Source organism: Lolium rigidum, chromosome 6 (genome assembly GCF_022539505.1).
Source record: "Lolium rigidum isolate FL_2022 chromosome 6, APGP_CSIRO_Lrig_0.1, whole genome shotgun sequence".
Taxonomy (NCBI): domain Eukaryota; kingdom Viridiplantae; phylum Streptophyta; class Magnoliopsida; order Poales; family Poaceae; genus Lolium; species Lolium rigidum.
This window is the reverse complement of record NC_061513.1, coordinates 208,179,108-208,205,597: the sequence shown is the minus strand read 5'-3', so window position 1 is coordinate 208,205,597 and position 26,490 is coordinate 208,179,108. Positions and strand designations below refer to the sequence as shown.

Genomic DNA, 26,490 nt, shown 5'->3' with positions numbered 1-26,490 from the left:
GGTTTGAGGACCGGGACATTGACATTGCTACACCTGAAGGGGCGAGAAGACTTGGAGATGTCAAGCGCCAGTTCATTCTATGGCAAAAGAAGTTTATCAAGTTTCCAGGCGAGGCGCCAACAAGTCCACCCCCCTACGGTGGTGGTGGCGGTGGTGGTGGTGGTGGTGGTGGTGGTGCTTCACCTACACCTCCTTCACGAGGGCCGACGCCGCCCCCTAATTCACCTCCGGCGGGTAAGCAGCCGCCGCCCCCGGTCCGCCCCGGCGGGTAAGCAGACGCTGCCCCCCAATCCACCTCCGGCGAAGAAGCAGAAGCAGTCCTGGACTATCAACCCGGACCCTTATGTACCTAAGACCACAAAGGTACCGGAGCCATCACTGAAGCCTCTCCCAACGAGGCCTTGGGAACGTACTGCCGAGGAAGTCGACGTGGCCGCGACTCGCGATTATGAGAAATGGAAGGCGGAATGCAAGAAGAAAAGAGAGCCCGAGCCCAAGCAAGTATTTTCTGAGAAGGAAAAGAGCTGGGCTAAGTCATTTTTGAACACACCGTCCCAAGCCGCGAAGAATCCGCTCGACGACTATGCACGTGAACTTCGTAGGCAAGCACTCGCGTTCAAGAGGAACCAAGAGTTGGCGGAGAAGCAGGAGAAGAAAGCCTTGGAGGAGGCCGAGAAAAAATTAGAAAGGGGGAAAGAAGTTGCCCAGCTCGGGGAACAAAGTAAACAATCGATCGCCCCGCTCATAGTGCAAGCCGCCGGTCCGGATGCCCCCCGATATCATAGCAGTTGCGGCAGCACATGGATTGACTGTAACGAGTGCCAGAGAACAAGCGGCCAACTTAGGTATCACTGTTCGTGCACTGTTAGGCCTTGATGAGGCGCCAATGAAGGACGTAGTATTTACATATGTGGAGAATGGCCCTCTCGTCGAGCCTCGCGCAGGAAGAGGATCTACCTCGACAAATGAAAGGTCCGCTAAATTGGTACAAGGGTTACATAAAACTTAAAAACGCCAAAGACTATATTTATGCGGAAGTTAGATATGAGCATCACTTCAAACATTACTATATAACAATTCATCGGAGTGAATTGTTCCAGCTGTTCAATCTGCGCGAGCTCGACAAATCTATCATCGGTTGCTACGTTACGTAAGTGATTTATTAATTTCTACCCCATCTCGTTCATTGCCTGCACTATATATATATATATATATATATATATATATATATATATATATATATATATATATATATATATATATATATATATATATATATATATATATATATATATATATATATATATATATATATATATATTGCCTGCTCGTAACGTGCATCACGTCGATTGCGGAGCGGACTTCTAGGACTTTCCAATATTCTAGCTCCCGAATATAGATTTCTTCTTCCACATGGCTACGTGCCCGTCAGCTCCCTTCGGAACTGATTGTCCGCCAGGACCCTTTCCAAAGATGACTTTCAAACCCTTGACCATATCGAATACCTCAGCACCGAGTGTGTTCCGCAGTGCTTCGGCCGGTGATCTGCCTTGCCGTTGTAATGCTTGCCTTTCTTTCTTCTGGATGACCTTTCGGAAGAAATCGACGATGCCCAAGGTACACGTTCTTCTTACAATTTGGCAAATGTACACTTTCAATCTCATGTAAGCAGTGCGTGCATGCATTGTATCCCTTATTTGACAGTCCCGAAAGGTTACTAAGAGCAGGCCAATCGTTGATGGTTACGAAAAGCAACGCTCGTAGGTCAAATTCCTCTTCTTTGTGCTCATCCCACACACGGACACCAGGTCTGCCCCACAGTCTGTAAAAGCTCATCAACTAATGGCCTTAGGTACACATCGATGTCGTTGCCGGGTTGCTTCGGACCTTGGATGAGCACTGGCATCATAATGAACTTCCGCTTCATGCACAACCAAGGAGGAAGGTTGTAGATGCATAGAGTCACGGGCCAGGTGCTATGGCTGGAGCTCCGCTCGCCAAAAGGATTCATGCCATCCGTACTTAGACCAAATCTTATGTTCCTTGCGTCAGCTGCAAAATCTTTGAACTCTCCGTCGATCTTTCTCCATTGCGTTCCATCTGCGGGGTGTCTCAACTCCCCGTCCGACTTACGGTCCTCTTTGTGCCATCGCAACAACTTGGCATGCTCTTTGTTCCCGAACGGACGTTTCAACCGTGGTATTATAGGAGCATACCACATCACCTTGGCGGGAACCCTCTTCCTGGGTTTCCGGCCCTCAACATCGTCACCGGGGTCATCGCCTCCGATCTTATAACGCAATGCGAGTGCATACCGGGCATTCATTCAAATTCTCGTATTTACCGCGGTAGAGGATGCGATCGTTGATGCATGCATGTATCTTCGAACCTCTAAACCTAGAGGGCCAGACAACCTTCTTTGCTTCGTACGTAGTGGCGGGCAACTCGTTATTCTTTGGAAACATATTCTTCAACATTTTCAGCAAGTTTTCAAATGCCGAGTCAGCTACACCTGCATGTGCCTTCCATCACAGCAAATCCAGTGTGCAGCCCAGCTTTTTCAGACCATCATCGCATCCGGGGTACAGCGCCTTCCTGTGATCCTCTAACATGCGATCCAAATTCTCCCTCTCTTTTTCAGTTTCGCAGCGTCTCCGTGCATCAGCAATGGTCCGACCAAGATCATCAACGGGATCATCACGTGCCTCTTCTTCACCTTCCCCTTCACCTTCCCCTTCACCTTCAGCATCCTCCATGAAAGTATCACCGAAATGAGAAAGATAGCTTTCATCATTGAAATCATCCCCTTCTTCATCTTCTTCCATTATAACCCCTCTTTCTCCATGCTTGGTCCAACAATTATAGCTTGGCATGAAACCGTGCCGAAGCAGGTGCATGTGAACATCTCTTGAGGAAGAGTAACCCTTCTGATTCTTACACTTAACACATGGACAGATAACAAACCCCCCTGCTTGTTCGCATTAGCCACTACGAGGAAATCTTTCAAACCCGTACTGAACTCCCGGAGAGTCGGTTACCGTACATCCATTGCCGATTCATCTGCATTATTATAATATAAAATATATAATTAACCATCATGCATTTGTTAAACTAACTACACACACATGCATATTTTATCAATGACACATCAAAGGTTCAAGTTGCTAACCGCGATCGAGGAGGAAAAAATAAATGAGAAAGCTCAAGTGTGACTCCAACACTTCATATCATGTTTGTTTCATGCTCTTGGGGCATTTCGTCAAACACCTTATGTGCATAAGAGGAACCAAAAGCAAACCTAACACTCACTTGTGAAGTTTGTGAAGAGAATGGCTCCAAATGGCTAAGTGTTGGCTGCTGGATGGGTATATATAGGGGAGGGGCTTTAGTCCCGGTTGGCCTGGCCAACCGCGACTAAAGGCCTTCGGGCACCTTTAGTCGCGGTTGGGCTGGCCAACCGCGACTAAACCCCCCACGTGCACCAGCTGGCCACCGTGCGCCCTGGGCCCAGGACTTTGGTCGCGGTTCGCCACACGAACCGCGACTAAAGACCCCATTAGTCGCGGTTCCTTTACCTTCGCGACTTATGGGGCTTCCCGGAAGCCTGTTTTTCCACCAGTGTCTGCTGACAAAGATGGCAATGAACAGGGTGTGCTAAGTCCCGTGTTCCTCTTTGTGGGTCAAGTGCTATCAGGTATTAGCCGTCGTGGGTCTACTGGTGAGACCTCATCTGTCAGAATGCAAATTCATGTGTGCTGTTGACTTGCTTATTCTTGAAATTTACATTTACGAATTCTCAAATCATTTCGACAAACAGTGTGCCCAATTCTGGTTGTTACAGTAATGATTCTGCCATGTCGTTTGGTAGGATACAATAATTGTAGTACATTCAACTCCTTATGCTTCAGGTTGGCATCTTGATTCTGCATTTATGTGATCTACTACTATGGCTTGGATGAGGCAGCAGCTTCTTTTCCACTCTTTGTAATGCCCTTTGACAAGGATATGATTACTACCACTTTTTTCGCGAAAACGCAAAAACCTTGCGTTTCGATGCATTGATAGATAAAGAAGAGTTTATGTACAAGCCCGAGGGACGGACACACCACGCCGTACAACTCGATCCAAGAAAAAGGAAAAGCCTAAACTAGGGGAGTAACTGGCGCACACCCCGGGCTCCGCGTCCGCCCAAAGCCGCGCGTCGGTAGTGATGTCGTTGAACAAGGATGCCACCGAAGGCCGCGCGTTGTCGAAGACCGCAGCGTTCCGGTGTTTCCAAATCCACCATGCCGTGAGCTTGATAATCGACGAAGTGCCCTTGCGCAGCTGGCGAGGGGCGGTCCGCACCACCAGCGACCACCACTCCGTGAAGTCACCCTCAGCCATGGGCGGGCCTGAGGTGGATCCGATCCACGACAGGACCTCAAACCACACCGTCCTAGAGAAGGAACATCATGTAAGGAGGTGTCTCATGGTTTCGGCAGACTGGTCACATAACGGGCATCTCGGCGCATGCGGCAGCCCCCGCTGTGCTAGTCTCTCACCCGTCCAGCACCTGTCGAGGCAGGCTAACCAGATGAAGAACTTCACCCTAGGTGGCGCCCAGGATTTCCAGTTGAGCTTCCAGGACCTGAGATGATTGCCCCCTGGAAAAGGGTGTCATAACAGGATCCAGCTGTATACTGTCCATCCGTCGTCCACCGCCAAACTAACCTGTCCGGATCCCCCGATAGTTGAATGCCCCTGAGCCTACCCTACAGCTGGACCGTGCGCGCCTTTCGTCGGCGCTTTGGAACCAAAGCGTATACCTTCGGTGCCATCTCCTTGATGGACCTGCCGTCCAGCCATCAATTCCTCCCAGAAGAGGGCGGATTCCCCGTTGCTGACTACCATGTAGGTAGAGGCCGCAAAGACATCGGTTGGTTGATTTAATTTAAAAGTAAATTTCAGTTTACACTTGATTCCTGTTTTTAGCTGTTGTCTGCAATCCCGATTTCTTCGAAGTTGACCAGACTTGGGCCAATGGATTGGATCTCCTGATAGTTAGCATATCAAGTACTTGGTCCACAACAATTTATATTTCATAAGATTTGTACCCTTTTTTTTACTCTCGTTATGGCACATAAAAGGCATCAGGATCTTCATGTCTGATAAGACACATTGATCTTTTCAGGCGTTTTAGTTGCTGAATTGATTCCTATGATCCGTAATCACTTACAGAGATGTGTAGCATCAGATCGTAAGACGATAATTCCTGACATGGTCAAGAATGTTTCTCAGTCTCGATTTTGGTTCAATGTGGTTGAAGCCCATTGAGAGATCAACATTCTATTGAAAGATTGACTAAAGAGATGTTGCTCCAACTCGCATCACAACATATAAGTGATGAAGAAGCTTACTGGATTTTGTGGACGCTGTTTAATCAGAGTATCATGCATATGACTGTCATGAGGTGAGATAGTACCTATGACCATTTTAATTGTACTAAATACTTTAAGTGCTTGTTCTAGCTTAGCTACTTCCTTAGTCAACTGTATATTTGGCATGCTATGTTATGTGAAAGGAAGTATACTTGAAAAGGCGTCCTTGGCCAGGATTTAGTTCACAAATTTCCAATTTGACAACTATGCAAACCAGTATTTGTCACTGCGGGGTTCCCTTTTTCTCTCTGTGAAGATTGTTGTGTGGATGCTGACTAGTACTCCCTCTATCCCATAATATAGGATGTTAGTATATTGGTTGTAAATTGTAATAACATCTTATATTATGGGACGGGGGGAGTACATGTTAATCTGCCCGGTATGTGTTCATTGAACTTGTTGAATGCGTTGTATGCGGTTTAGTTGTTAATGGGTACAGATTATTTTGTGATGATGTATTTTGCATGCCATCATTGCCATATGGTTCAGCGTTGCATGTTCAGGTAACATCCAATAAGCTTGTCCGTGATATGTTTGGTGTCTGCCACGATGTTCCTTCATGGAATGGTGGACATGTAAGGTATAGATGTTGAAGACATATATCTAGGAAAAGCATGGATGTATAAGCATAAATTATAGATGTCTAAGCATAAAGTAATATTTGCTCATATCAAGGACCTAACATTTGCTGCGATTGGAAAGCTATATTTTCTTGATATGTTGTCATGTCTAAGGCTCTAAGCTCTTCTTTTTTCTAATTTTCTTTAGTCCGCATGTTAGGTGATAAGGCCATTAATATTGTTCAGGCCCTTTATTTTTTTTTTACTGTTGCTGTTTTACTATGATGGACAAACACATGGTCCATGTATGTTCAACTATTATTAGATCGTCCAAACCTGCATGACTTTGAAAGCAATTTATTAAATTGCTTGTTTCTTATAAATTATACCCTTTTCTTTTGCTTAACATAAATTTTGCTGTGCTTCAGGGCAATGTTTATTCACAAATTTTTGCTCTGGAAAACATTTCCTTTATGCTGCCTGAGATGGATTCTTCACTATGCTGTCTTTGAGTTTCCACCAAATTCAGTCATGGAAACTCAGATTCAAAAGACATCAAACTTCATAGTTACATTGCAAACCTTAGTTAGTATTTGGTCCAAGAAAGAGTTTGTTCAGTCATATTCAGTGGAGCAACAAGCTTGTATCCTTTGAGGCACTTAAAACTATATTGTTCATTTATTTTATTTTTTTCAAAAATGTATATTGTTCATTTATCAATGCAAGTTATCATCTGGCATTCTTCTCCTTAAGTAATATGCAGATATCACTGCAGCAATAGGGTTATGTTTGGAGAACATGTCAAAAAGAGAATTAGAGATGACTAAAGATGTATTGAATTGTATTCTTCAAGGAGTAACCTGTAAGTACTTCTCTTGCCTTGCATCAGCTTACCAGAATGCGGTTAGCAGTTTAGCACAATCATAATATCTATTCAATGAATGTTTTTTTTTGAGGTAAACACATAATATATTAAGCACGCAAACTGCCTCATTAAAAACCTTCCTGTCCCCTTAGGTACCCTGGTAAGGAAAAGAGTGTGTCTGAAACTTGCTGCTACAAAATCAAAGCTCGGTTACATCGTTTACCAGTTTGTCTAAAAGGAACCTAGGGGGATCACCATCCCAATTACAAGAACTAGTATTGATAAAGCAAAAACTAGATAGCTCATGTGCAACCTCATTTGCTTCCCTCCGGCAATGTTTAAAGCTAATAGTCTCTAAATTCGAAGCCAAATCAACACAATCAGCGAAAATCGCAGCTGATTCGTTCCACCAAGATTGTTCACCAGTGCATGCTTGGATTACTTCAGTTGAGTCCGACTCTGCAATGACATTGCTGCAGCCAATTTTATTTGCTAAAGACAGTCCTTCACGCATTGCAATAGCTTCAGCCATCATCGGAGAAGCAACATGTGGAAGATATGTTGTTGATGCTGCAATAAAATCTCCATGGAAATCCCTAAGCACCGCACTAGTAGCTCCTGAGGCAGAATCCACATGGAAGGAAGCATCAAAATTTAATTTTACCTGGCGTGGCTCTGGCTTGCACCATTTTGCACTTGTAGAATTGACACGCTTCTCGTAAGCTTTTGCCGCGTTTGCTGTTATTGCAAGAATTGAAATTTTGCATTTATTCATAGGTGGGACAGGCTCATTGTGAGTTCGTTGTCTCCGCCACCCACCATAAATACCAGCTTGTCACCGATATAATTTCTTTTAATCCAACATTACTGAAGCCCCTCATTGTATTATCTTGCCGGTTCATGAGGTATTCCAACACAGCCGATCCAGCCAGGTCTACTTGGAGGGCGTCCAGGATAATATGATGAATACCCAAATTTTGCCAGACTTCTACTGCAGCGGGACAAGTGAATAACAAATGTCGAACATCCTCTGCACCCTGGTCACAGATCGGACAGGAGCCTGAGTTTCCAATGTGTCTATTGGCTAGCACACACCTGATAGGAATAATACCATGGAGAGTGTAATGGTATTTTAACCTTATCCATTATTTTGGTAACAATGACACCGTGCTAGAGTATTTGGCCTAATATGTTTATAAGGATAATCTCAGGTATTAGGCAAAGAGGCATAAATGGTGTATCAAAGGAACAAGAAGGCTAAAGGAGACCCTCCACTTCAACAACAATCGAAAAGGGGTCTACAACAGAAATCCGGTTTGCCGTCCGGTCAGCCGGCCCCCCCAACCGGCCAGTCCGGCGTGCGGCCCGGTCAACCGGTCGCCAACCGGGCGTCAAAAGAGCGCCTAAGTGGTCCGGTCTGCTGCCCGGTCTGCCGGCCTACAGACCGGCGGGTCCGGCGTACGGTCCGGTCGACCGGTCGCCAACCGGGCGCCAATCGGAGGAGCTCCTGGAAGACGCAAAGTGTCCTCCGGTCTCTGGCCCGGTCCGACCGGCCTCTGCACCGGACAATCCGGTCAGTGGTCCGGTTGACCGGGTTTGTCGAGAGAAAAGCTGAGGTGGCAAGTGACCAACGACCATATTTCGAAGAACACTATAAATAGGCCTTCTCCTACCTCTGAACAGTTAGGCACTACACTACAAGCTGTTCTTGAGCTCTCTCTCTCATACTCCATTGCTAGAAACACCAAAAGCCTCAGATCTCCCTCCTCCTCCACCCAAACTCAAATCCCTCCGGGGAATCGTTAGAGGAGGACCCGATCTACCGTTCTACCAAGCCAAATCTCATTCCCCCTTGTATTCATCAAGAAGATTGCTTCCTAGGGTTCCTTGGAAACCCTAGGTGGGCAAGAGGAGTCCGGAAGCATCCGGGCTGTGGATTTGCTCCGGGCAAGATTGTGAAGGTTTGGAGGCTACCTCAAAATCTACCACAAGTGAGTGAGCTATTCCTTCGTGGGATAGGCTCCGGAGAATAGGGTGAGCCTTCGTGGCGTGGGGAATCCTCCGTGGGACCTCCACCCCTCCAAACGTGACGTACCTTCTTGCAAAGGAAGGGAACACGGGAATACATCCTCGTCTTCGCGTGCTATCGGTTATCTCTAACCGAACTCCTTACTTGTGACTTAACTGCCTGTGAGAGCCTTCGTGCTTGAGTTAGTTGTATCCTCATATAGGTTGCTTCACCTAGTTTGCATTAGGCTCACCTTTATATTCCGCAAAGCCTAATATTGCAAAGAAAGAATTAAAATCTGTAGAAACCTATTCACCCCCCTCTAGGTTTACCATCTCTATACTTTCAATTGGTATCAGAGCCTGGACTCTTATTAAGGGCTTCACCGCCTTAAGAGTGAGATGGATAAAATCTTCGAGGGTCTAGATGAAGACTCTAACCTTTCGGTTAAAGAGATGAAATCTAGATTCTTGGCATATGATGCCGAGAAGAAGAAAAAGGAGGATGAGCTACGAAACCAAATGGCAGAAATGTCTGCCATGCTTAAGAACTTGACTAGTGGACCTCCTCCTAGTGCGGCTTCGGCCTCTCTAGGGAGTTTCCATGAAGTTAACCATGACTATCTCAAAAACACTTCACCCATGCCTCATATAAACCATAGTGGGAATGTTCCCCATTTTGATGGAACTCACTTTCCTTTTTGGAAATCTTCTATGGAATCTGTATATTCGCAGCTGCAGTGTGGAGTTATGGGAGATCATTGTTCATGGATACCGGGAGCCACAAGATCCCATTCGGTTGACCTCCACCGAATTCTACAACCATCAACTCAATGCCTCCGCACGTGACAAGATTAGAAGTGGCATCAACCGCAAGCTTCTTGATCAAGTCAATGACATCGACTCCGCTAAAGAGTTGTGGGACCGGATCGTAGTACTCCAAGAGGGAACCGATTTGATCCAATCAGCTCTTTATGAGACCGCAAAGCATGAGGCCCACCAGTTCATGATTCGAGATGGAGAATCCGTGGCCGATGCCTATGCTAGGCTTGGTGCTCTTAGAGTAAGGGTCAAGGGACTTGGTGTTGAGAAGTACAATGACGGCTTCGAGATGAATGAAGCATTCATAAAGTCCAAGGTCATTGCTATGATTGCTGTCAAGCAACAAGACACCAATCTTGCACTCAACTTGCAAATCATGACCAAGAGTGCGGATCTCAACTCCGATGATCTAGTCTCCTATGTGGCCGCCAATGAAAACATGCCCAAGGCGGGAAAAAGGCTCATGGCAATGAACCGTGTTGATGAAGCCTCACACAACCATGAAGCGTCACACAACCTTGCTCTCAAAGCTAGAGCCGACCATGGAAGCAAAGAAGACTATGAAATTGAAGAAGATGAAGAGATGACTTCAACTAGTGACATTGCTACCGACTTTGCTTTCTTTGCCAATAAGTACAAGGTAAAGTTCCCAATGCTCCTCAATGACAAGAAGAAGAAGAGAACTTGCTACAATTGTGATGAAGATAGCCACTTTGCAAATGAGTGCCCTTATGAGAAAAGGATAGACAAGCCAAAGTTCATCAAAGGGGTCAAGCCAAGATTGAAGCCAAAGTTCATCAAAGGGGTCAAGCCAAGATTGAAGCCAAACCCAATCAACGATCGATACAAGAAGAACAAGGGAAGAGCTTTTGTTGGGGCCGAGTACTTGTCCGATGAAGAAGAGGAAGATGAGGAGAAGGAGGCCGGAGTGGCCGGTTTGGCTTTCTCTAAGCCCGGGTCACTCTTCACATATGACTACTCCAAGGATTACTCCACGGAGAATGATGTTGGATCTTCCTTCATGGCAAGGACAACTCAAGATGATGACCCCGATGACTCTCCCTCCTCTACAATCATTGGCTCTTGTCTTATGGCAAGGGAAACCAAGGTAATGGAACCTCCACCTTCCCTATCTAGTGTTCTTGATGATGAAAACGAAAATCAAGAAGAATTAATTGTGCTTAAGGAACTCTATGATGTTAGATGCACCCTTCGTGGTGAAGCTCTTGTCAAGTTTTATTTCTTGATGGACTCACTCAAGGAAAAGGATGAGTCCATTGAGGAATTAGAATATCATTTGAATGAGAAGGAACGTAGATTCAATCTCCTAAGACAAGAGCTAAAAACCGAAAGGTGCATATCTCAAGGCCTTAAGCAACAAATTGAAACTTATGAACTTGATAAAGTTAAGGACCTAGAAACTATTGATAGGGCTCAATCCTTGACTCAAGTGCTCCATGCCTCAAAGGAGGAACTTGAAGTTGCTCATGCTTCTCTCACTAGGGATCTTGACCACCTTGAAAGGGCTAACAAGCTTGTTAAGGATGAGCTCAAGAAACTTGGAGAGAACCATGACCTACTCCAAGAAACCTACCCAAAGGCACTTGAATCAATGAAGGATCCCATTGTTGTTGAAAATCTTGCTAGTTCCTCCACTTCTTTTACTAGTGAGCATGCTAAGCTTGTTGAGGAACATGTTCGTTTACAAGAGGAACTCTCGTTGCATGTTGAGACCAATGCATATCTTGAATCCTTGGTGACCAAATATGGTCTCGACTATCATCCTAATGAATCTTCTTGCGAGCAAGCATCTATTCTTGAGGAAAATATTAGGTTAACAAAGGAACTTGCAAAGTTCACCACCGCCAAGAACAAGATGGGATTGGATGACCTCTTTAGTAAGCAAATGTCAAACAATCAAAAGTTTGGACTTGGATATGTTCCCAAGTCTCACAAGAAGAAGAACTACAACAAGGAGAAACCCGCTCAAGATAAGAACAAGAAGGTCACTAATAATGGCAAAGCCTCAAAGGGCAAAGCCACTAGTGGTGACCGCACGGGACCAAACAATCACTATGCTTTATTTGTTGATTATTATGGTGATGTTTATGCTAACTATGTTGGCCCTCGTAATGGCTATGCTTATAGAGGGTACTCAATTTGGGTACCAAAAGATATTGTTGCCATTGCAAAGGAACCCATTAATCGATGGGTTCCTAAATCCTCTACTTGATTTTGTAGGGGTATTCCTCAGGTGGTCCAAAATGGGTGTTTGATAGTGGATGCACCAATCATATGACCGGAGGAAGAGGTGTGCTTGATCAATTCATTGAAGACATCAACAAGAAGTCAAGCATCACCTTTGGTGACAACTCAAAGGGAAAGGTACTTGGGTACGGCAAGGTGGCAATCTCTAAGGACTTGTGCCTTGAGACGGTCATGCTTGTTGAATCCCTTGGCTATAACTTGCTTTCTATATATCATCTTGCCAATGCCGGTTACAATTCATATTTTACTAATTATTGTGTGAAGGTCTTTAGGAGTTACAATCTCAAATTGGTCCTCGTTGGATATGTGGAGAACAACCTTTACGTGGTTGACCTCTCGAAAGAGAGCTCCTCTCACTCCACATGTCTAATGGCGACCAAGCATGACGAAGGTTGGTTGTGGCATCGCCGCCTTGGTCATGTCAACATGAGGAATCTTAAACAACTCCTAAAGGGTGAACACATTGTGGGACTAACCGGCATTTCTTTTGAGAAAGATCGTGTTTGCAGTGCATGTGTAGCCGGAAAGCAACTCAAGAAGAAACATCCAATCAAGAGTATCGTCACCACATCTAGGCCTTTGGAGCTCCTTCATTTGGATCTCTTTGGGCCATCACATTATGATACTCTTGGTGGGAGCAAGTATGGACTTGTCATTGTTGATGATTACTCAAGATACTCTTGGGTCTTTCTCCTTAAGTCTAAGGACGAGACCCATAGGGAGTTCATCATCTTCGCCAAGAAATCTCAACGTATGTATGAATCCGAGATCAAGGCGATAAGAACCGACAATGGCACCGAGTTCAAGAACTACACCATGCGAGAGTTTGTCGATGATGAGGGCATCAAGCATGAGTTTGGCGCCATACACCCCTCAACAAAATGGTGTTGTTGAGAGGAAGAACCGGACTATCATTGAGATGGCAAGAACCATGTTGAGTGAATTCAACTCACCCCACAACTTTTGGGGAGAAGCCATCTCTACGGCCGTCCACTACTCCAACCGGCTCTTCCTTCGTCCCCTCCACAACAAAACTCCATACGAGCTTCTTACTGGTAACAAGCCTAATGTCATGTACATTCGTGTTTTTGGTTGCAAATGTCTTGTTAAGAACAACAAAGGAAAGCTCGGTAAATTTGAAACTAGAACCATAGAGGGCATATTTGTTGGTTATGCGGAGAACTCTCACGCCTATAGGTACTACAACCGGTCCACTGGGACTATTGAAGTATCTTGTGACGTGGAGTTCTTGGAGGATAATGGCTCCCAAGTGGAGCAAGTTGTTCCATGTGTTGCAGGTAATAATGATGATCCATCTAGTGCCATCAAGCATATGGGCATTGGACACATCCGGCCCATAGAAGTTCATAATGATGATCAAGATGATGGAGTAGAAGTATCAAGCACGGCTCAAGTGGAGCCTAGCTCAACTCAAGCCGAACCATCAAGTGCAACTCAAGAACCATCCTCCACTCGAGATGAGTCACATTCCGAAGAACAAGAAGAAAGTCCTCATTCCACTGAGCAAGACCATGATGATGATCAAGAGACATCCACAACTCATGATCAAGCTCAAGTGATCCCTCATGATCAAGCACTAGCAAGGGATGAATTCATTGATCATGAAGGAACCATTCGGAAGATCAAGGCCGCTACAAGGGCAAGTGACATGAAAGTAGATCAAGTCCTTGGTAGCATTTCAAGAGGAGTGGTAACTCGTAGACACCATGCATTACTTATTGATACGTCCAATTTGCATCACTATTTTATATCATAATTTGCTGTTATTCATTGATATATTTCATATTTGGAGATAATACTTATGTTATTTCATCTATTTTGCATGATTCATGATTATTGGAGGATCGCGCACCGGAGCCGAGATTACTGCTGGAAAAAGCACCGTCAGAATGCAATATTTCGGAAGATCAACAATTGACGGGAATTACACGAAAAATCCTATTTTTCCAAATGACGAAGAGAGCCAGAAGGGGAAGAAGAGGGGACCCGAGGTGGGCCCACCCCATAGGCCGGCGCGGCCCAAGGCCTGGCCGCGCCGCCCTATGAGGAGGGGGGCCCACAGCCCCTCTCGCCTCCTTTTCTTCGCGTACTCCTTCGTCCGGAAAACCTAAGCCAGAGGGGGTACGTCGCGAAGAGCCACAGCCGCCTCTGCGGGGCGGAGAACACCAGAGAGAAAAGAGCTCTCCGGCGGGCAGGAATCCGCCGGGGAAATTCCCTCCCGGAGGGGGAAATCGACGCCATCGTCACCGTCATCGAGCTGGACATCATCTCCATCACCATCACCATCATCTTCATCATCATCACCGCCGTCTCCACCGCTGCACCTCGTCACCGCTGTAGCAATTTGTGTTTGATCTTGATTGTTTGATAGGGGAAACTCTCCCGGTGTTGATTTCTACTTGTTATTGATGCTATTGAGTGAAACCGTTGAACCAAGGTTTATGTTCAGATTGTTATTCATTATCATACCACCTCTGATCATGTTCCATATGATGTCTCGTGAGTAGTTCGTTTAGTTCTTGAGGACATGGGTGAAGTCTAAATGTTAGTAGTGAAGTATGGTTGAGTAATATTCAATGTTATGATATTTAAGTTGTGGTGTTATTCTTCTAGTGGTGTCGTGTGAACATCGACTACACGACACTTCACCTTTATGGGCCTAGGGAATGCATCTTGTACTCGTTTGCCAATTGCGGGGTTGCCGGAGTGATAGAAACCCGAGCCCCCGTTGGTATATCGATGCGGGAGGGATCGCGGGATCTCAGAGTTTAAGGTCTGTGGTTAGATTTATCTTAATTACTTTCTTGTAGTTGCGGATGCTTGCAAGGGGTATAATCACAAGTATGTATTAGTCCTAGGAAGGGCGGTACATTAGCATAGGTTCACCCACACAACACTTATCAAAACAATGAAGATTAATTAGCCGTATGTAGCGAAAGCACTAGACTAAAATCCCGTGTGTCCTCGAGAACGTTTGGTCATTATAAGTAAACAAACCGGCTTGTCGTTTGTGCTAAAAAGGATTGGGCCACTCGCTGCAATTGTTACTCTCGCACTTTATTTACTCGTACTTTATTCATCTATTACATCAAAACCCCCTGAATACTTGTCTGTGAGCATTTACAGTGAATCCTTCATCGAAACTGCTTGTCAACACCCTCTGCTCCTCGTTGGGATCGACATTCTTACTTATCGAAGATACTGCGATACACCCCCTATACTTGTGGGTCATCACTTATCACTTATTGTCAACACCATGCTTTTGTGTCTAGTTTTGAACCACTCAAGGTACATGAAGCCTTGATTGATCCGGATTGGGTAATTGCCATGCAAGAAGAATTAGAGTGTTTCACTCGTAATGAAGTGTGGTCTCTAGTTGAGAGACCCAAGGATCATCGCATCAATGTTATTGGGACCAAATGGGTATTCAAGAACAAGCAAGATGAGAATGTCATTGTCATACGAAACAAAGCAAGGTTAGTGGCGCAAGGGTTTGCCCAAATAGAAGGTATGGATTTTGAGGATACCTTTGCGCCGGTAGCCCGTCTTGAAGCTATTCGTCTTTTGCTTGCATTTGCATCTTTCCACAATTTCAAACTATATCAAATGGATGTGAAAAGTGCATTTTTGAATGGTCCCCTAAAAGAAACCGCATATGTGGCTCAACCCCGGGTTTCGAAGACCCATGCCGACCCAACCACGTGTATTTACTCCATAAGGCACTCTATGGTCTCAAGCAAGCTCCACGTGCTTGGTATGAGTTCCTTAGGGATTTCTTACTACATGATGGGTTTTGCATGGTTACGGTCGATTCCACCCTTTTCACCAAATGGGTTAAAGGGGGTGGCTTATTTATATGTCAAATATATGTTGATGATATTATCTTTGGTGGAACTAACCCCAATCATAACAAAGATTTTGAGCTATTGATGACTAGGAAATTTGAGATGTCCATGATGGGAGAGTTGAAGTTCTTCCTAGGCTTCCAAGTGAGGCAACTTGCAAAAGGCACCTTCATCTCTCAAGAAAAGTATGTGAAGGACATGCTCAAGAAATTCAACATGACCAATGCAAGCCCAATGAAGACACCCATGCCCGTAAAGGGGCAACTTGGCTCATGTGACGGTGAGAAGGATGTGGACATAAAGGTATACCGCTCCATGATAGGATCCTTGCTCTACCTTTGTGCCTCTAGGCCGGATATCATGCTAAGTGTAGGGATGTGTGCTCGTTTTCAATCCTCTCCCAAGGAGAGCCATTTAATGGCGGTCAAACGGATTCTAAGATACCTTGTTCTCACTCCTACTCTCGGGCTATGATATCCAAAGGGGTCAACCTTTGAACTCATTGGCTATTCGGATTCCGATTGGGCCGGTGATAAGGTTGAACGGAAGTCTACCTCCGGGGCTTGCCAATTTATTGGCCGGTCATTGGTGAGTTGGTCATCCAAGAAACAAAACTCCACCGCTTTATCCACCGCCGAAGCCGAATACATATCCGCGGCATCTTGTTGCACTCAATTGTTATGGATGAAGCAAACCTTGAAAGACTATGGTGTGTCTCTTGGTACGGTGCCTCTTCTTTGTGACAATGAAAGTGCAATTAAGATCGCCAATAACCCGGTTCAACATTGTCGCACCAAACATATTGACATTCGCCATCACTTCCTACGTGATCATGTTGCCAATAAGGATATTGATCTCACTCATGTGGGAACAACCTACCAATTGGCGGATATTTTCACTAAGCCTTTGGATGAAGCCCGCTTTGTTAACTTGAGAGGAGAACTTGGTATTCTTGATCCTAAAAACTTGGATTGATTAACTTCTTGCACTATATTATTGCATTTATTTTGCTATCTAGCTTAGGGGCATAGCACATATGGGGATAGTCATCCTACCATGTCTTGGTATGATGCATTTTTATGTGTGCAACATAAATAGACCCAATGTCATTATATGGACCAAAGCATGTCTCTTCGAGGTCTCATGACATTTGCGCTTTCACATAGGGGGAGTAATCCCCCGCCCCTCATTGAGCCTTCATTACAACTTGATTTGACTATATAAGGCCAAATGATCTTATTGCAAAATTCATTTCAAAAATGACTTATGATTCTTGATATATATTTCGAATCATGCCCATTGTTGCTATTTACATCTTGTTTGGATTTTCTCTCCAATGGGTATGCCTAGAGAACTTTGTGTTTCCAACCCCATGTCTATGCTCATCTCATCATCATCTATCTATCTATATGTACATGTCATCATCTGAGCATTCACACACATTTACACAAAGCATAGGGGCAAAACGAGGCAAAAACGAGACAAAACTGGGCAGTTTGTCCCTGGCCGGTCTCTGGCCCGGTTGGACCGGCCTCTGGGCCGGACCAGCCGGCGCCAGGTCCGGTCGACCGGGCGCCCGACCGGCCGTGCGGCCTGATATGTGTGGGAGAGGATACCCATTGGGGTCTTCTTCCTCATTACCCCCAACTCCCAAACCTCCATGGCCGCCGCCTCCACCATCTCCACCACGTTCTAGGACCTTCCCACCACAAGAATCCTCCCAAACTCCACCAAACCATAGATCGGGCCCCTTGGAACAACTCCACCAAAGGATTTGGTCCCTCTCAAGCTATTTTGGGAAATTTTGGAGTTTTTGGGTTTCAAGCCCTACCTAGTGTTCTTCTTGCTCTCTTGATCAAGGAGGACCATGTCTTCGGGTAATGTGCTCTCCCTTTCTCCCTATTCTCTTGTCCTCATCACACATTGCAATTTCTTGAAAAGATTTGAGGAAATTTTAGGGTTAGGGTTAGGGTTTGTAAGTCCTCATGCCTTTAGAGTGTCTCACAACACAATGCACATACTCCACTCTATTGCTATAGTCTATATTCAAGTTTATGAGTTTTTGCATGATTTTGTGGTAGAAAATCTGGGCAACACCTCACAAGTCGATAGATCCGGTCACCAGCCCGGTCAACCGGCCTCTCAACCGGCCGGCCCGGCGTGCTGCCCGGTCAACCGGATTGGCAACCGGCTCGTCCTGTCTGCCGCCCGGTTGGACCGGCCTGTGCGCCGGATCGCCCAGTTTTTCGCACAATCTCATCAATACACTTGGGTATATGCTATGCTTTTTGGCTTTCCTCTTATTGATGACATGTACACTTACCCTACTGCTATCCTCACTCTATTTTCTCATTCACAGGTAGTTGGAGTGGTGAGGCACGTGGCACTGTTGCCAAGAGAGGACGGACTGCTGAGAATCCACCCCGCCGTTCTAGTGGTCGCGTACCCACTAAAGCTCATCAGGGTACTGACACTGGCACCTCGGCTGGGGGAAGAACCAAGTCAGTTGGTGGTAAGAAAAAGGATAAGCATGCCGCCCAAGAGGATGATGAAATAGTGCCAGATTTCAATGTTGCGGATGCAAACCGTGTTGAGTGGCAGGAAATGAGGACGGTGAATCCGTATCGCTATGAGCAACGGACTTACACTGGTGGGGACAAGTTCTTCTGGACCAAGACACAAGCAGCCCTATGGGATGGTTTCTATGATACTCGAGAGTCTATGAAGAATGGTGCTGTTGTGATGCCCAAGACCATCAATCCTGACGAGCTTGCCTTGCATGAAGCCACAAAGTACCGCTTTGTGGTTGACACCTTGAAGGGCATGGGACTATATGACCTTGTGTGCCTAAAGCCTGATGATGAGCAAGAAGATCCCACCTATTGTCCCCTTCTGGTCCGTCAGTTCCATTGCACCGTCTTCTTCCATGATGATGCGGACCGCACCATGACTTGGATGATCGGCAGGGAGAAGTACTCCTGCACCTACACTCAGTTCTGTGCGGCCATGGGTTTTGGTGGTGGCCGTGCTCAAGGGTACAGAATTCATACTCGGCCTAAGCTCACTAGAGGTGACATCTCCTTTTGCTATCCCTCTAACCCCACAGCTGGGCCTCCCACTATCTCTGGGATGTACTACTCATATCTTGTCCTTGCCAAGATGTTCCGTGAGAGTCTCATCGGCAAGTCGGGCGATACTAGTGAAGTCGGGAACTACCACCGAATCCGATGTACTATTGCCACCCTGCCGGGATAAGGAAAATTGATGGTTGTGATCTTATTCATCGTGAGTCGAAGCGTGCAGTTATGGACCGCATGACTCCCAACTATGCTCAGTATGTTCAGCGGCTCATCAACTACATTGTTCCTGCTCCTCTCAACACTCTTGATGAAAGAGTCATCATGGAACCATTCAGGTTCCCTACTCAGGACGGTCGCCCAGAAGTCCCTTCCATGATGCCCTCCCATGAGCGCCGTTCCAAGGAACACCATGATCCTGCAGCAGGCTCTAGCTACTCTCGGCGCTCCAAGCACGGTGCCGCTCGCTTCTTCTCCAGCATGTGGCAAATGTGCAAGAACACCAATGATGTTGCACATCAGAGTCTTGCTTTGAACCAGGAGACAAGGAGGCGACAGAATGAGTTCATGGCTTCACGGCATGCCCCTGTTCTTCCTTCTGGACCTGAGATGGAGCCTGTGGTTGCACCTCAGTGGGAGATGCCTCTCCTTACCGATGAGATGATCCAGAACTTCGACTTCTCCATGTATGCTCATGGTGGCCCTCCTCCTCGGACTGCTCGTGCTCCTACTCCTACTGATGATGATGGTGATGAGGATGAAGGTGATGCGGCTGCACGCGATGATGGCGAGAGCTCCTACTCCGCCGGGCATCAGTTCTATTGATGGGTGCGATAGCATCTCTCCTCTTTTCTTCGCCTTTTTGGTGTTCCGATGCCAAAGGGGGAGAAGAGAGTAGAGTCTAGGACCACGGGGTTCTTTGATCGTCACAAGCCATGGGTGTTGCTTTATTTGGATCTTATATGGCTTGTGCTTATTTGCTTTAATTTCTCAAGAACCATTTGCTACTTCGAATAATTCATGTATGGATGTGTATGGACGACTATTTGTATGCTTAATCACTCTATTAGGATAATCATGTTTTATGCTTATATATCTTGATATATTTGTCCATACCATGCTTGTTTCCTAAAGATATTGGGGGAGCTTCTCATATTCCACAAATTGTGCACTTTGCATTCAAACGCAAATTCTCCAAGTGCACACATTATGGGGGAGCTGTCGTAATATCTTATATGGAAAATCAAGGTTTAGAGCTTATCATAATATCTATATGTGACTCTAGCTCGGTTTGTCATCGTATACCAAAAAGGGGGAGATTGTAAGGGTATTTTACCCTTATCCATTATTTTGGTAACAATGACACCGTGCTAGAGTATTTGGCCTAATATGTTTATAAGGATAATCTCAAGTATTAGGCAAAGAGGCATAAATGGTGTATCAAAGGAACAAGAAGGCTAAAGGAGACCCCCCCACTTCAACAACAATCGAAAAGGGGTCTACAGCAGAAATCCGGTTTGCCGTCCGGTCAGCCGGCCCCCCAACCGGCCAGTCCGGCGTGCGGCCCGGTCAACCGGTCGCCAATCGGGCGCCAACCGGGCGTCAACCGGGCGTCAAAAGAGCGCCTAAGTGGTCCGGTCTGCCGGCCTACAGACCGGCGGGTCCGGCGTACGGTCCGGTCGACCGGTCGCCAACCGGGCGCCAACCGGGCGCCAACCGGAGGAGCTCCTGGACGACGCAAAGTGTCCTCCGGTCTCTGGCCCGGTCCGACCAGCCTCTGCACCGGACAATCCGGTCAGTGGTCCGGTTGACCGGGTTTGTCGAGAGAAAAGCTGAGGTGGCAAGTGACCAACGGCAATATTTCTAAGAACACTATAAATAGGCCTTCTTCTACCTCTGAACAGTTAGGCACTACACTACAAGCTGTTCTTGAGCTCTCTCTCTCTCATACTCCATTGCTAGAAACACCAAAAGCCTCCGATCTCCCTCCTCCTCCACCCAAACTCAAATACCTCCGGGGAATCGTTAGAGGAGGACCCGATCTACCGTTCTACCAAGCCAAATCTCATTCCCCCTTGTATTCATCAAGAAGCTTGCTTCCTAGGGTTCCTTGGAAACCCTAGGTGGCCAAGAGGAGTCCGGAAGCATCCGGGCTGTGGATTTGCTCCGGGCAAGATTGTGAAGGTTTGGAGGCTACCTCAAAGTCTAGCACAAGTGAGTGAGCTATTCCTTCGTGGGATAGGCTCCGGAGAATAGGGTGAGCCTTCGTGGCGTGGGGAATCCTTCGTGGGACCTCCACCCCTCCAAACGTGACGTACCTTCTTGCAAAGGAAGGGAACACGGGAATACATCCTCGTCTCCGCGTGCTATCGGTTATCTCTAACCGAACTCCTTACTTGTGACTTAACTGCCTGTGAGAGCCTTCGTGCTTGAGTTAGTTGTATCCTCATATAGGTTGCTTCACCTAGTTTGTATTAGGCTCACCTTTATATTCCGCAAAGCCTAATATTGCAAAGAAAGAATTAAAATCTGTAGAAACCTATTCACCCCCCCCCCTCTAGGTTTACCATCTCTATACTTTCAGAGAGCCCTCCAAACAAAAATCTTCACTTTTCCCGGAACTCTCATTTGCCATACATTTTTCCAAACAGGATTCCTAGCAGATACACTCTGTACAGCAAGTTGGCCAGCTGATGGTCCGAATTGATAGCTCCACTGTAAATGATAACCCGAACGGACAGTATATCGCCCATGCTTAGTATAATGCCATGCTATAAAATCATCGAAACCTTGGTTGTTGATCGGTATTTGCATAATTCTTCTCACATCTACAAGTCCAAACAGCCCCTTCAAGAGATCTTCATCCCACTGTCCAGAAAGGGGACTAATCAGCTCATTAACTCGAGTATACACAGCTCCTCCTCTTGGAGTTAGTACCTTTCTATTTGGACTAGATGGGATCTAGGGGTCCTCCCAAATCTTGATTTTTTCTCCATTTCCAACCCGCCAGATAAACCCACGTTTAAAAGTAGTTAACCCAGCTAAAATACTTTGCCAAGTAAATGAGGAACCTGCCTTTGGTCCAGCTGTCATGATATCACCATTAGGATAATATTTTGCGCCAAGAACTCGAGCACATAGAGATGTGGGGTCATTGATTAATCGCCATGCTTGTTTAGCCAACATAGCCAGATTGAAAGATTGGAAATCTCTGAACCCCATACCACCATCTTTCTTTGGATAACATAGCTTCCACCATGCGAACCAATGCATTTTCTTAGTATTCTCGTCGTCCCCCACCAGAATTGTGAGATGGCATCCATCATTCCCTTACACACCCCTTTTGGTAATTGAAAAACCGACATCGCATATACTGGGATTGCTTGTGCCACTGCTTTTAATAGGATTTCCTTTCCCCCCATTGACAAGAGCTTCTCCTTCCATCCATTTATCCTCTGGATAATTCTTTCAAGAAAGTGTTTGAATCAGTCACTTCAATCTACCCCAACTAAAGCTGGTAGACCAAGGTATTTATCTGACAGGGCCTCCGTATCAATGTAGAGTGTGTCACATATTTCAGATCTCAGCAGAACATTTGTATTAGGTGAAAAGAAAATACTTGATTTTGCTAAACTCACCATCTGACCCGAATTTACACAGTAGGTATCCAGAACTTGTTGCAAGGAAGTTGCATTAGTCATATCTGCCTTCATGAGAATAAGGGAATCATCAGCAAATAAAGGGTGTGAAACTGAGGGTGCATTTCTGCACACCCTTACCCCATCGATGCCACCAACTTCTTCTTCATACAACAAAAGACTAGAAAGTCCCTCCGCGCAAAGGAGGAAAAGATATGGAGATAGCGGATCCCCCTGCACGGAGACCCCTTGTGGGATAAAACATGTCTGTCTCCTCAGAATTAAACCTTACTTGATATCTAACTGAACTGACACAAACCATCATGAGAGAAATCCATCCCTCAGAGAATCCCAGCCTTGTCATCATATTCTCAAGAAACACCCATTCCACCCTTTCATAAGCCTTATGCATATCAAGCTTTACCGCACACGAAACTGTAGATCCATTTCTTCTATTTTTGATCGAATGTACACACTCATAAGCCACAAGCACATTATCTGTAATAAGACGCCCCGGAACAAACGCGCTCTGCATCGGTGCAATAACATCAGGAAGGATTTCCTTCAGACGAAGAGTCAACATTTTGGAGATTATTTTATAAATGACGTTACACAAACTTATCGGTCTAAACTGAGTAATCCTTGATGGATCATCCACCTCGGGAATAAGAACCACGGTTGTGTCATTCCATCCTTCAGGTATCACACCCGAGTTCAGAGCTAGCAACACTTCATGCGTAATTTCATCTCCACATAAATCCCAAAACTGCTTATAAAACACAGCGTGAAGGCCATCCAGTCCTGGAGCCTTGAAATCACCTATACTGAAAACTGCCTTTTTTACCAGCTGTGAAAGGACCAGTGAGCTTTTCATTCATAATATCAGTAACTCTTGGTTGAACCTTTTCGAGCATCGCTGGATCAACTGCCTGAACCTCCGAGGTGAACAAGTTAGTAAAATATTCCAGAACAAGAGGTTTTAAAGCTTCCGTACCTTCCACCCAATCATCCTCTTCATTCATCAATTTTTTAATGAAGTTTTTCTTCAGCCTTGCCGAAGCAAAATTATGGAAAAAAGAAGTATTTCTGTCACCAAATTGGAGCCAATTCGCCCGCGATCGTTGAAGCCAATGAATTTCTTCTTGTTCCAAAAGCAGCTCAACCAGACTAGCCATCTCTTTTGCCAAGTTTACATTTTCTTCGGTTAGCGGACCAATCATTGCAGTCTCAAGCCTTTGCTGTGCCCGGCGTAGGCGACGCTTAGGCTTCTTCAGGATGGATTTGTCCCATGCATGCAAAGCATCGTGCATGTGACTCAGTTTGCTTAGCACACCACCAGTAGCATCAGTTCCTGCGTTGGCCCAGGCCTGTTCGATAGCTGACCGGAAGCCCTCCTCACGGATCCATTTAGCTTCGAAGCGACGAGGCCCAGCACGTTGCGACGACCCTACTGCTTGATATTCAGTATCCAGTAGAATAGGACGATGGTCAGATTTAGTATATTCGAGATGTTGGAGTGTAGCACCAGGGTGCATCATCAACCAAGGACCGTTAGCCACAGCCCTGTCTAACCTCTCTCGAATTCTTCCACGTTTCCAAGTAAACTGATCACCAATAAAACCCAGATCCTCTAAACCACAATTTGTGAGCGTGTCTCTGAAAGCTTGCATATATGCAGGAGGGCGCAGGTTACCCCCCTCTTTCTCATGAGAAAAAAGAATTTCATTAAAGTCGCCAATGATAAGCCAAGGAAGAGCAGACTGTGCATTTAACTCCCTAATTTTGTCCCAAGTTTTGTATTTATCTTCCCACTTCGGTTCTCCGTACATACCTGTTAGTCTCCATATCTTATCAGGTCGCTCAATCACTTTGAATGTTGTTTTGATTATAGGTAGGTTAGAGAGCCCAATTGATTTAGTCCGGAAGATGGCCAGTGCTGTTACATTGACATTTTCTAAAATTGTTGATCCGAAAAATCCTCTTTACCTTGATGACGACTGTTCTGAGAATGTTGACTGGGAGTTCGGGGTTCTTTCCCCAAAGAGGATCAAAGCTCCTTCACATGATGTAGAACTTGGAAGTAAATCAAAACCATGTTCACGTGATGAGAACAGGAGAAATGCTGGTGAGAAAAAGGCAAAGGCTATCAGGCATGATATTTCAGACAACAGAGTAAAAATCGTAGAGATCAAACCATTAGATTCTGATGAAATGTCTGGTGCTGCTACAAATTTTGAGGAGCACTGTGATGAGGAAAGCATGGACATTGATGCTTCCAGTGATTCCTCGCTGGAGCCATATGATCTATCAGATGATGACACAGATTTGCAGAAGAATTTCACACATCTAAGTGATCTTGCTGCTGCACTACGAAAACCTGACGATCTGGATGGTGTAGGTTTCCACTTACTGCTACGAATACTTCATACAAAACTACTGCACAATGCTGACCTTTCTTTTTTTTGTCTTCACAAGGTTGAAAGAGCTCTTAGTTCTGCTGAAAAACTTGTGAGAGCATCACCTGATGAATTGTGCCACAACGCAGGTGACCTTGTTCAAGCATTGGTGCATGTACGTTGTTCTGATGCTGCAGTGGAAAGCGAGGAATACTCTGCTGAAGAAAAGCGACAGAAGGCATTAGTCGCCTTGCTGGTAACCAACCCATTTGAATCATTAGATGTTCTGACCAAATTGCTATATTCATCGAGTGTGGATATAAGTCAGCGTATTTTAGTTATCGATGTTATGACTGAGGCAGCGCAGGAGCTTGCTGAAACTAAAATTATAAATAAACAACAGCGGCATGGGAACTTAATTTCTGATACTTCCCCGTCCTGGTTGGTTCCTAGTGACAGAGGACCTCTTGGCGCAAGCCCTTGGAGAGAGGTCTCAGAACCAGGATCACTTTTGAGTTGGTCACACCGTTATGAAAGAGAAGTTCCATCTAGATCAGGTCAGGTTAAATCAGGAAAATCTCGCAAATGGGGTCTCAGGAAAGCAAAAGATTTGCGGGTGGAGGGGTCAAAAAACAAATTTCCTTTGTATGCTGCTGCGTTTATGCTCCCTGTTATGCAAGGATATGACAAAAGAAGACATGGGGTGGACCTGCTCGGTAAATTGATATACATGCTTGGTGTCTGTATAAAGTGCATGGCCATGCATCCGGAAGCATCAGCTCTTGCCCCAGCTCTTCTGGATATGATAGGTGTTAGATGTATATATTTGTCTATTGTAGTTTCTCCATATGTTAGGGGGCTTTCTGCATATGTGCACCTGTACATGTACTATATATTGTGGCCTTTGGCCCCCTTGTAATACAACAAATATATTGCCCTAACATGGTATCAGAGCCCCAGGTCTCGAGTTCAAATCCTGGCTTTCACATGGTTTTCGCAATTAAGCCTAAAAATTGCTGTTGTTCATGGTTTTCGCAATTAAGCCTAAAAATTGCTGTTGTCCCCCTCTTTAGCCACCGCTGATGCCCTGTTTCGGTGTGCTCTTCTTCCTTCACGTGTTGACTTTCTCTTCTCCCGTCACACGCGAGTGGGGGTGTTGTGAAGTGTACAAGTAGATTGCCTAGCCTTTTCCATCAGTTCGGCATATGTGCACCTGTACATGTACTATATATTGTGGCCTTTGTCCCCTTGTAATACAACAAGTATATTGCCCTAACAATAGGGTCTAGGTATTCCATGTCAGGATAAATATTTCCGCTGTTAGGGACCTTATGTGGTAACGAATTGTCGTATTTTGACATGATTTTTTTTCTTCAGGGAGATTTCGCAGCATGCTGAAGCATATGTGAGAAGGTCTGTGTTGTTTGCAGCTTCTTGTATATTGATTGCTTTGCACCCGTCGTATGTGGCATCCATTCTTATAGAAGGCAACCGGGACATTTCTACTGGTCTAGAATGGATACGCACATGGGCCTTGCAAATTGCTGAAGCTGATCCTGATACAGAGTGCA

General features: G+C 45.5%; 1 protein-coding gene across 1 annotated transcript; it reads left to right on the top strand.

Annotated features, from left to right (window-relative positions):
• Window positions 1-5,447: 5,447 nt before the first annotated feature.
• Window positions 5,448-26,227, top strand: LOC124663709 (telomere length regulation protein TEL2 homolog). The gene is made up of 7 exons (XM_047201383.1): window positions 5,448-5,452; window positions 5,860-6,000; window positions 6,409-6,623; window positions 6,744-6,842; window positions 24,415-24,917; window positions 24,999-25,635; window positions 26,223-26,227. The coding sequence occupies exons 1-7, from the start codon at window positions 5,448-5,450 to the stop codon at window positions 26,225-26,227; spliced, it is 1,605 nt and encodes a 534-aa protein (XP_047057339.1).
• The last annotated feature ends 263 nt before the right edge of the window (window positions 26,228-26,490 follow it).